Below are 11,953 nucleotides of genomic sequence, written 5' to 3' on the forward strand. Positions count from 1 at the left end.
TCAACATATCACCTGGAGCACCAGGGTTCCCAACACACTCGACTACTGCCATTCCTTGGTCTCATTTCAGGAAACCTGATGTTCTGGCTGTTCCTCCAGCATACAGGTCAACACTCAAGAATCCAGAGATGAAGATCAAGACTCTAGACTCCAAAGATAAAGATCAGGACTCCAGACTCCAAAGATAAGGGCAACACAGAGGTGTTCACGGGAGGCAGAGAGCAACTATGGTATTGCTTTGAGTCTTTGGACAGGGCCATGTTCAGAGGTTCTGAACGAATATGCCATTGTTGTCTTGGATGTGTGTGTCTCCACAAAATCATTTGGTCTTCCCGAACCAGAAGCCCTGGATGAACCAAAATATCATCAATCTGCTGAGGGCCAGATCAGTGGCATTCAGATCTGGTGACCAGGTAAAATACAAGAGGCTTGGGTACAACTCCCTGAAAGCCAACTCACATGCAAAGCAGAGATCCTGGACCAAACTAGAATCACAGAAAAATGCTGGGCAGCTGGGGCAGGGCTCGAATGCTGTCACCTCCTGCAAAGTAAAACCAAATGACATATGTGACAAAAAAGTTTCACTCTCAGATGAGCTCAATGCCATTTGTGTATGCTTTGACCAGCAAAGCATAGAGGCACCTTTGCAAACTCACATAGCTCCAATGACCTTGTGACTTCAGCCTCTGAGGCCAATGTGAGAGTGTCTTCGGGATGGTGAACCCACAGAAAGCATCTGGCCCAGAATGGATACATAGCTGAGTACTGAATACCTGTGCAGATCAACTGGCTGGAGTGTTGACTGAGATCTTTAACCTCTTGCTTCGGCAAAGTTTGAGATACCCACCTGCTTCAGGCAGGCTTCAATTAAACCGGTGCCTCAGTGACTATTGTTTAGTAGGTTACGTCCTCTGTGATGATGTGCTTTGAGAAGTTGATGATGAAACTATCAACTCCTGCACGAGAAGTGACTTGAATCTGTTCCCATTTGTCACAGCAGGTCAACAGCAGATGCCATTTCATTGGCTCTTCACTCGATCCTGGAACACCTGGACAGTGAAGATGCATACATCAGGATGCTCTCCATTGGCTACAGCACTTCATTCACACCATCATCCCCTCAAAACTAATCAATAAGCTCGAAGACCTTGGCCTCAACACCTCCTTGTGCAATTGGATCCTTAATTTTCTCCCTTGCAGACCCCAGTCAGTTCAGATTGGCAACAACATCTCCTCCACGATCACCATCAGCACAAAGGATCACAAGGCTGTGTGCTTAGTCCCTGCTCTATACGTGTTACACTTATGACAGTATAGCTAAGCACAGCTCCAACGTCATATTTTAGTTTTCTGATGACACCACTGTCATAGGGCAAATCAAAGGTGATGAGGAATCAGCATAGGGGAAGGAGATTGAAAATCTGACTGATTGGTGCCACAACAATCACTTACTCAACATCAGCAAAACTAAAGAGCTGGTTAATGACTACAGGAGGAGGAAACAGGAAGTCTCTGAGCCAGTCCTCATCAGGGGATCGGAGGTGGAGAGGCTCAGTAACTTTAAATTCCTCAGCGTTATCATCTCAGAGGATTTGTCTTGGGTCCAGCACGTAGGTGCCCTTACAGAGAAAGCATGGCAGTGCCTCTACTTTCTTAGAAGTTTGTGAAGATTCAGCATGTCAACCAAAGCTTCGACAAAGTTCTGTAGCTGTGCAGTGGAGTGTACCGTGACTGGTTGCATCATGGCTTGGTATGGAAACATCAATGCCCTTGAATGGAAAAGTTCTCGCTGTTACCATCAGGAAGGAGGTACAGGAGCTTTGGGTCTCACACCACCAGGCTTAGGAACAGTTTTTGTCCTTCAGCCATCAGGCTCCCGAACCGGAGTGGATAACTTCACTTGCTCGAACACTATCCACAACCTATGGACTCACTTTCAATAACCCTGAGTTGAATAACTCATGTTCTCAGAATTTATTACTTGTATATTAATAACTTTCACTTTGGTTGTTTTCTCATCTTTCCTGTGTACAGTTCCTCACATTGATTCTACTGTAGTTGTATCGCCTGTGAATGAATTTCAGTGTAGTACATAGTGACGTGTATGTACTTTGATAATAAATTTACTTTGATCTTTGATAGATCTCTGACTTGTCTAGCAGTGACTTTGATGAATCCCTGACTTTCTCCGTGATCTCAATGAAATTCCTGTCTTTTCAGAGCCACCAGTGAGAATCGTGAACACGGTCGATGACACCAAGGCAGAATACCTCAAGTCCGACCGAATCGTCCTGAACTGTGAGGTGTCCCGCCCAAGCGCTGAGGTGAGGTGGTACAAAAATGGGCTGGAGGTGGAGGGGGACACAAACATCACAATGATGTCACACGGAGTCCACAGGAGTCTGATCATCCAGAGCGCCAGAATAGAAGATTCCGGAGAATATGTCTGCGACGCTGGAGATGACTCCATCTTCTTCAATATTACTGTGAGAGGTTAGAGGTTAGATAAGATCAGTTACTGCCCCCATGATGTAAACATACTGGCCAGTTTATTAGGTACACCGGAATGCTTGCTTATTCATGCAAGTATCTAATCAGCCAATCATGTGGCAGCAACTCAATGCATTAAAGCATGCAGAGATGGTCAAGAGTTTCAGTTATTGTTCAGAACAAACATCAGAATGGGAAGAAATATGATCAAAATGACTTTAATCGTGGAATGATTGTTGGTGCCAGATGAGGTGGTTTGAGTACCTCAGAAACTACTGATCCCTAGAATTCTCACGCACAACAGTCTCTAGAGTTTACAGAGAATGGTGCAAAAAAAAACATCCAGTGAGTTGTAGTTCTGTGGGCAAAAACATCTTGTTAGTGAGAGGTCAGAGAAGAATGGCCAGACTGGTTCAAGCTGACCAGTCAACTCGAATAACCACACATTACAACAGAGGTGTGTACCTAATAAAGTGGCCACTGGGTGCATGTAGATTGCCTGTGGAACCTCTTGGAATCTAGGGTGGCACAGTGGTGTGGTGGGTAGAGCCACCACCTCACAGCTCCCAAGACCTGGGTTCGATCCTGAGCTCTGCCGCTGCCTGTATGGAATCTGGATATTCTCATGGATGTTCCAGTTTCCTCATGCAGGGTCAATGGGTTTAATTGGCCACTCTAAACTGCCCCTTAAACGTAATGTTGACGGCTAAGTGGAGAGTCAGTGCTCCACACTGGGATAGCGATAAGTGTGACACTATGACAGCTCAGGGAGTTCCGGAGTTTGGAGTTCAACTCCAGTGCTGTCTGTAAGGAGTTTGTATGTTCTTCCCATGACCGCTGGGGTTTCCTCCGGGTGCTCCAATTTCCTCCCACGTTTCAAAGATGTACTGGTTAGTAGGTTAATTGGTCAGTGTAAATTGTCCTGTGATTAGGCTAGGGTTAAATAGGTAGGTTGCTGGAAGGTGTGGCTCATTGGGCTAGAAGGGTCTGTTCCACGCTGTATTGCTAAATAAAAAATAAATGAAGTGGGGATGATTGTAAATGGGTGGCACATGTTCAGCATGGAATTGATGTATGAGTCTAAGATTGTGCAACGCCAATGCCAGTGTCTCCCTGTATGACACTGGAAACACTCATCAGGTCAGTCAGCATCTGTGGAGAGAGAAACGTTTAACATTTGGAGTATTGAGTGTGTTACCTCTCTGCCTCAATCCATGAAAACTACCTCACTATTTTGCTCACTTTTTGCACTATTTATTTTTAAAATATATTCTCACTGTATGTACTTCTGTTGCAGAACAACTAATTTCACAACATTTGACAGTGATAGTAATTCTGATTCTGATGTTGAGTTTTGTCATCCCGTCACAGGAAGGATGTGAAGGGTTTGGAGAAGGTGGTTTACCAAGGCAAATTTTTCACTCTATCTCAGTAAATCTGACAATAATCAGAATCAGGGTTGCTATCATCGATGTCCGCAATGACATCTGTTGTTTTGCAGCAGCAGGCATAAAAAGAAACAGTGCAAGAGCAGAATAGTGGGCTAGTCTTCAAGGGCTCATGGACTGCTTGGGACTGAAAACTAGCAGATGGAATTTAATGCAAACAAGCTTGCCACGGTGGTGAAGTGGTAAGAAAGTTCATACGTTCTTCTCGTGAGCACATGGGTTTCCACCAAGTATTCTGGTTTCCTCCCAAAGACGTACCACTTAATAGGTAAATTGTCCTGTAATTAGGCTGGGTTTAAACAGGAGAGTTGCTGGGCGGCACAGCTTGTTGGGTGGAAGGACCTATTCTCTGCCGTATCTCTCAATAAAGAAATAAGAATCAGGAGGTGTGAGGTGTTGCAGTTTGGGAGGACAAACTGGGGCAGGACTTACATATGGGGCACTCAGGAGTGTGGTAGAACACAGGAATCAGCAAATACAGATCCATATGAGTACAGGAGTTGGGATGTTATGTTGAAGTTGTATAAGATGTTGGTGAGACCTAACTTACAATATGTGTACAGTTCCAGTCACAAACCTACAGGAAAAATGTCCATTATTGAAAGAGTACAAAGAATATTTGGAAGGATGTTGCTGGGATTGAGGAGCTGAGTTACAGAGAAAGGCTGAACAGGTTTGGACTTTATTCCCTGGAGTGTAGAGAATGAGGAGAGATTTGACAGAGGTGCTCAAAACTATGTGGGTATGCAGTTGATAGGGTAAATGCAAGCAGGCTTTTAGAACTGAGGTTGGGAGGGACTTGATCTAGAGGTCATGGGTTAAGGGTCAAAGGTGAAAAATTTAAGGGGAAGATGACAGGGGTTCTTCTTCACTCGGGGTGGTGCAAGTGTGGAATGAGCTGCCAGTGGAAATGGTGGATGCAGGTTCGATTTCAACTTTTAAGAAAAGTTTGGATAAGTCCACGGCTGGGAGGAGTACAGAGGGCAATGGCCCGTAAGTGGTTCATTGGGACCAGCAGAATAACAGTTCAACAGGGAATAGATGGGCCAAAGGGTCTGTTTCTGTGCTGTAGTGTTCTCTGTTCTATGATGATGCCCTGGCAGAATCTGTTCCAAAAACTGTGAGTATGGTTCCTCAGCTCCTGTACTCCTCGATGGCGTTCTACTCTATTGTATTCTATTCTACAAAGCTCTCGTGGCCCTCTGCTTTTGTTGTAGAACCACGTGCAACACTGAGAGTTGCAGAGGACGGGCATCAGACACGGTACCTGTGTGGCGAGACCGTTGTGTTAAACTGCGAGGCATCTCACTCCGACGCTGAGGTCAAGTGGTACAAGGACAGCGGCGGACTGGAGGAGAGGCCGGGTGTTAGGATGGAGTCCGAGGGGGTTCAGAGAAGGCTGGTCATTCCCCACTGCTCCAAGAACGATAGCGGAGTCTACGTCTGCGAGGCCACAGGAGATTCACTGTCCTTCACAGTCACCGTGACAGGTGGGTTCACTGCAGAGAAGATGGTCAAACACAGCATAGCATGTGGGAGCTTCACTCTGTGTCTGACCCTGGGAGTGTGTGATGGGACGGTGTAGAAGGAGTTTCACTCTCTGTCTGAACCCAGGAGTGTGTGATGGGACAGTGTAGAGGGAGCTTCACTCTGTGTTTGACGCTGGGAGTGTGTGTGATGGGACAGTGTAGAGGAAGTTTCACTCTGTGTCTGACCCTGAGAGTGTGCAATGGGACAGGGTAGAGGGAGCATCACTCTATGTCTGACCCCAGGAGTGTGCGATGAGATGGTGTAGAGGGAGCTTCACTCTGTGCCTGACCCTGGGGGTGTGTGATGGGACGGTGTAGAAGGAGTTTCACTCTCTGTCTGAACCCAGGAGTGTTTGATGGGACAGTGTAGAGGGAGCTTCACTCTGTGTTTGACGCTGGGAGTGTGTGTGATGGGACAGTGTAGAGGAAGTTTCACTCTGTGTCTGACCCTGAGAGTGTGCAATGGGACAGGGTAGAGGGAGCATCACTCTATGTCTGACCCCAGGAGTGTGCGATGAGATGGTGTAGAGGGAGCTTCACTCTGTGTCTGACCCTGGGAGTGTGCGATGGGATGGTGTAGAGGGAGCTTCACTCTGTGTCTGACCCTGAGGGTGTGTGATGGGACAGTGTAGAGGGAGATTCACTCTCTGTCTGACCCCAGGAGTGTGCGATGAGATGGTGTAGAGAGAGCTTCACTCTGTGTCTGACCCCAGGAGTGTGTGATGGAACGGTGTAGAGGGAGCTTCACTCTGTGTCTGACCCCGGGAGTGTGTGATGGGACAGTGTAGAGGGAGCTTCACTCTGTGTCTGACCCCGGGAGTGTGTGATGGGACGGTGTAGAGGGAGTTTCACTCTGTGTCTGACCCCGGGAGTGTGTGATGGGATGGTGTAGAGGGAGCTTCACTCTGTGCCTGACCCTGGGAGTGTGTGATGGGACAGTGTAGAGGGGGCTTCACTCTGTGTCTGACCCTGGGAGTGTGTGATGGGACAGTGTAGAGGGAGCTTCACTCTGTGTCTGACCCCGGGAGTGTGTGATGGGACGGTGTAGAGGGAGCTTCACTCTGTGTCTGACCCCGGGAGTGTGTGATGGGACGGTGTAGAGGGAGCTTCACTCTGTGCCTGACCCTGGGAGTGTGTGATGGGACAGTGTAGAGGGGGCTTCACTCTGTGTCTGACCCTGGGAGTGTGTGATGGGACAGTGTAGAGGGAGCTTCACTCTGTGTTTGACCCTGGGAGTGTGCGATGGGATGGTGTAGAGGGAGCTTCACTCTGTGTCTGACCCTGGGGGTGTGTGATGGGGCAGTGTAGAGGGAGATTCACTCTGTGTCTGACCCCGGGAGTATGTGATGGGACAGTGTAGAGGGAGCTTCACTCTGTGTCTGACCCTGGGAGTGTGTGATGGAACGGTGTAGAGGGAGCTTCACTCTGTGTCTGACCCCGGGAGTGTGTGATGGGACAGTGTAGAGGGAGCTTCACTCTGTGTCTGACCCTGGGAGTGTGTGATGGGACAGTGTAGAGGGAGCTTCACTCTGTGTCTGTCCCTGAGAGTGTGTGATGGGACAATGTAGAGGGAGATTCACCATGTTTTTCTCCTGGACTAACACCCTAAGACACTTGACAACTCCAGGTCTCTGGATGAGGGCGTCAAGGTGGGAATTGACCAATGTTGTGACACTAGGTGCATTTCAGAATTTGATGTTTCATTAAATTATAATTGAGTATAATTTATTTGTTCTTTTCCTTTATCTTTCACTCCATTTCCCACCCTTCCTTCAACTACTCTCTCTCCCTTCTACTCTCTTCTCTCTCTCTCTCACACTTTCTCTGCCTACTCCTCTCTCTGTGCTCTTTTCCCTCTCCTGTTCCCTACATCTCTTCTTCAATTTGTTTTTCTGATTACACCTCCTCCTCCTCATCTCTCTTTCCCTTCTTTCTTTCTCTGTCTTTTGTTTCCCTGCTATTTGTCTGTCTCTCCCTTTTCTCTCTCCCCTTCCTCCTTTTCTTCCTTTTCCTGTCCCTGTTCTTCCTTTTCCCTTCTCCTTGTCTTCCTCTCTTTCCATATCTCTCCCACTTCCCTCCTCTGATTCTCTTGCACTTTCTCCATCTCTTCCTCTCCCTCCTTATTCAATTCACATTCTTTTCCCTCTCTCCCTACCTCCTCTACCTCCTGCTCTCCCTCCCTCTCTCCTCCCACTCACCCTCTCTCCCCTCTCCTCCCTCTATCATTCCTTCCCTCTATCATTCCCTCTGTCACTCCCTCCCTCTATCAAACTCTCACCTTCTCTCCTCTCTCTGCTCCACACCCTCTTGCACTCTCTCTTCTGCCCTCCCTCATCCTCTTTCTCCACCTCACTCTCACTCCATTGTTACCTCCCTCTCCCTCCCCGTTCGTATTCTACTTTTCCTTTCCCATTCCCACGCCCACTTCCCTGGTTCCAGATCACCCGGTGACCATCGTCAGCAGCTCCCCCTCGGAGGTGATGGTGCCAGTCGGTGCCGAGGTGATCCTGTGGTGCCAGCTGTCCTGGCCGCAAGGGCTGGTGAGATGGTCCAGGGACGGGGCCGAGCTGGAGCCCAGTGAGAGGTGCAGGATAGAGGTGGAGGAGGCGAGGAGGAGGCTGACCATTCACCCGGCCATGGTGGAGGACCAGGGCACCTATGTGTGCCGCTCAGCCGATGCCGTGGCCGTATTTAAGGTCATGGTCTCTGGTGAGTGCAAGCGAAGGGTTCTCTCATCCAATCAGTGAGTGTGAAACAGGGAAGATGTCCCGTTGGATGGGGAGATAACAGTCCATTGGTCAACCGTAGACCCTCAATCTTTCAATACACCTAACTGGCCTATAGTTACCTGCCTTTTGCCTACGTCCTTTTTTGAACAGTGGCGTGACATTCGCCATCTTCCAATCCACTGGGACCTGCCCAGAGTCCAGGGAATTTTGGTAAATTATCACCAAAGCCTCAACTATAACTTCTGCCATTTCTTTCAGTACCCAGGGATGCATTCCATCAGGGCCAGGGGACCTATTTATTTTCAGGCCCAAAAGTTTGCTCAGAACTACCTCTTTAGTGATAGCTATTGTATCGAAGTCCTCACCTCCCAATGCATCCATAACATCTCTCTTTGGCATGTTAGACGTGTCCTCCACTGTGAAGACCAACACAAAGTAGTAATTCAAAGCCTCAGCCATTTTCTCATCACCCAATAACAATTCCCCTTTCTCATCCTCCAAGGGACCGACTGTACGTTCACTCTAGCCACCCTTTTCCACTTTATATAATTATAAAAACTTTTACTATACATTTTTATATTGGGTGCTAGTTTATTTTCATAATCTATCTTCCCTTTCTTTATTGCTCACTTAGTGGTTCTTTGTTGCTTTTTAAAGTTTTCCCAGTCTTCCAGTTTCCCACTACTCTTGGTGACTTTGTATGCACGAGTTTTTAGTTTGATGCCTTCCTTTATTTCCTTAGTTATCCAAGATTGGCTCTCCCCACCCTTACTGTCCTTGCTTTTAACTGGAATATACTTTTATTGAGCACTGTGAACAATCTCTTTGGAAGTCCTCCACTAATCCTCAACTGCCCCACCATATAGCCTGTGTTCCCAGTCTACACTAGCCATATCCTCCCTCATCCCATAGTAGTCTCCATTGTGTAGGCATAATACACTGGTTTTAAATCAAACTATTGCACCCTCCATTTGTAGGAGAAACTCAGTCATACTGTGATCACTCTTTCCAAGAGGATCCCTAACTACAAGATCACTAATTTTACCTGTCTCATTGCATTGGACCAGATCTAGGATAGCACGTTCCCTTGTAGGTTCAGTAACGTGCTGTTCAAGAAAGCTATCATGGATGCATTCCATGAAGTCCTCTTCAAGACTGCCTCGACCAACTTGATTCACCCAATCTATGTGCAAGTTAAAGTCCCCCATGATAACTGCTGTTCCATTCTTACATGCCTCAGATATTTCTCTGTTTATTGCCTGTGCCACTGTAATGTTATTATCCAGTGGCTGATAGACAATTCCCACCATTGATTTTTTTCCCCCATTCTGCTCTATTGTATTCTATTCTACAAAGCTCTCGTGGCCCTCTGCTTTTGTTGTAGAACCGCGCGTGACACTCAGAGCTGCAGAGGACGGGCATCAGACACGGTACCTGTGTGGCGAGACCGTTGTGTTAAACTGCGAGGCATCTCACTCCGACGCTGAGGTCAAGTGGTACAAGGACAGCGGCGGACTGGAGGAGAGGCCGGGTGTTAGGATGGAGTCCGAGGGGGTTCAGAGGAGGCTGGTCATTCCCCACTGCTCCAAGAATGATAGCGGGGTCTACGTCTGCGAGGCCACAGGAGATTCACTGTCCTTCACGGTCACCGTGACAGGTGGGTTCACTGGCGAGGATGTAGTGACACACAGTGCAGCATATGTTATCAGATAAACAGCATTCACATGAGAACCATAAACTAACTTTACACAATTTTTACAAGAAATAGCATAATTAGAATCAGAACAAAGTGATTATCGTGTTGCTAAACTGTAATGATTAGGGCTGGGCCAGTTGGTTCTTTTCACGAACCAGCTGACTGAAGGGAAGTAGCTGTACTTGAACCTGTTTATGGTGCCTCATGGTGACTGCAAGAAGATGCCATGGCTGGTCAGTAAGGATCTTTGATGATAGATGTTTCTTACTTGAGAAGGTGCCTTGTGTTGATACTATCGACAGTGGGGAGGGATGTGCCCGGGATGTCTCGGGATGTCCTGGCTCCTTATGTCCCTGTGCATTCAGACTGTTGTGCCGGACCATACTGCAAACAGCAGGATACTTTCATGGGGACTCAATGACCACTCAGTGAGGGGGGACATTTGAAATGGCTTCAAGAAGCTTGTTTGATGGCACACAGAAGCTTCCTGTTAGTGGTCGAAGGAGCCCACTGTGTCATTTTATCTCTGTCTCTCTCTCCCTTCACCTTTCTCTCTTCAACTCCCCCTTTCTCCCCCTAAACTCTCTCTTTCTCTCTCCCCATCCCACTCTCTCTAGTCTGTCTACCCTCTCTCTCTATTCCTTTCCCTCTACCCGTCCCTCCCTACCTCTTTCTGTATACCTCAGTCCACCATTTAACTCCCCTATTCTCTCCCCATCTCTTTCCTACTCCCTCCTCCCCCTCCTTCCCCCTTCCCCCTCTCCCCTCTGCCCTCCCACCCCTCCCCCTCCTCCTCCCCCTCTCCCCCTCTCCCCCTCTCCCCCTCTCCCCCTCTCCCCCTCCTTCCCCCTCCTTCCCCATTCCCCCTTCCCCCTCCCCCTCCTTCCCCCTCTCCCCTCTGCCCTCCCACCCCTCCCCCCTCCCCCTCCTCCTCCTCCCCCTCTCCGTCTTCCCCTCTTCCCCCTTCCCCCTTCCCTCCTTCCCCCTTCCCCCTCTCCCCCTCCTTCCCCTTCCCCTTCTCCCCCTTCCCCCTCTCCCCTTCCCCTTCCCCTCTCCCCCTCCTTCCCCTTCCCCCCCTCCTTTCCCCTTCCCCCTCTCACCTCCTTTCCCTTTCCCTCTCTCCCCCTCCTTTCCCCTTCTCCCTCTCCTCCCTCCCTTCCCCTTCTCCCTCTCCTCCTCCTTTCCCCTCCCCCCTCTTTTCCCCTCCCCCTCTTTTCCCCTCCCCCTTCCTTCCCCCTTCCCTCTCCACACCACTCCTCTTCCTGCCCCCCATTCAGTATCAGGGCTGAGTTTGTTCCTCTGCCTGACACTAACCCGATATCCCTTGGTTTCCTAAAGCACAACAATCAACCCTCTACGCTCGTGTAGCTCTGCGCGTTCCATTTGGTGAACAATTCTCACAGCTTTCTATCTGGATCGCTGAGAAACATGGTATTAAAGGCAATGCATGGGATGCTCAAGGAACTCAGCAGGTCAGGCAGCATCTGTGGAGAGTCAGCGTTTCAGATCGAGACCCTTCATCTGAACTTAAAGTTAGAGGAGAGGTGACCGGTATAAAGAGGTGAGGGGAAGGGGAGGAGCAAGAGATGGCAGTCGATGAGTGGATCCAGGTGAGGGGGAGCGGTGATAGGCAGGTAGAGGAGGGGAGGATAGGAATAGTGACAGGGGCTGGGAGTTGATAGTGTCTCTGTCAGATGAAAGGCACGGCTCTGAAGCTCCCAGGATGCATTGCTACATTGAAAGTGCTACAGAACTGCTGAGTTAAGATTGGGCCCAACGCATTGATCCAATCATGAGGAAGGCACCACAGCGACTATACTTCATTAGGAGTTTGAAGAGATTTGATATGCCATCAAAGACACTGAAAATTTCTACAGATATACCATAGAGGACATTCTAGCTGTCTGGTATGGAGGGGCCACAGCACAGGATCAGGAAAAGCTGCAAAAGGTTGTAAAGTCAGCCATTTTCATCACAGGCACCAGCCTCGCCAGCACTGAGGACATCTTCAGAAGGCAATTGCTCAAAAGTGAGGCGTCCATCGTTAAGGACTGCCATCAC

The 11,953-nt window shown here is 48.7% G+C and overlaps 1 protein-coding gene across 3 annotated transcripts in view; it reads left to right on the top strand.

The window, feature by feature from the left end:
* obsl1a (obscurin like cytoskeletal adaptor 1a) overlaps window positions 1–11,953 on the top strand; it is a 149,151-nt gene that overhangs the window by 33,249 nt on the left and 103,949 nt on the right. For all 3 annotated transcript variants that reach the window (XM_072261041.1, XM_072261043.1, XM_072261044.1), the window contains exons 8-11: window positions 2,221–2,493; window positions 5,156–5,428; window positions 7,907–8,176; window positions 9,581–9,853. In XM_072261041.1, the coding sequence (XP_072117142.1) occupies window positions 2,221–2,493; window positions 5,156–5,428; window positions 7,907–8,176; window positions 9,581–9,853 (1,089 nt within the window). The remainder of the gene's footprint in view (window positions 1–2,220; window positions 2,494–5,155; window positions 5,429–7,906; window positions 8,177–9,580; window positions 9,854–11,953) is intronic.

Source organism: Mobula birostris, chromosome 6 (genome assembly GCF_030028105.1).
Source record: "Mobula birostris isolate sMobBir1 chromosome 6, sMobBir1.hap1, whole genome shotgun sequence".
Lineage (NCBI taxonomy): Eukaryota > Metazoa > Chordata > Chondrichthyes > Myliobatiformes > Myliobatidae > Mobula > Mobula birostris.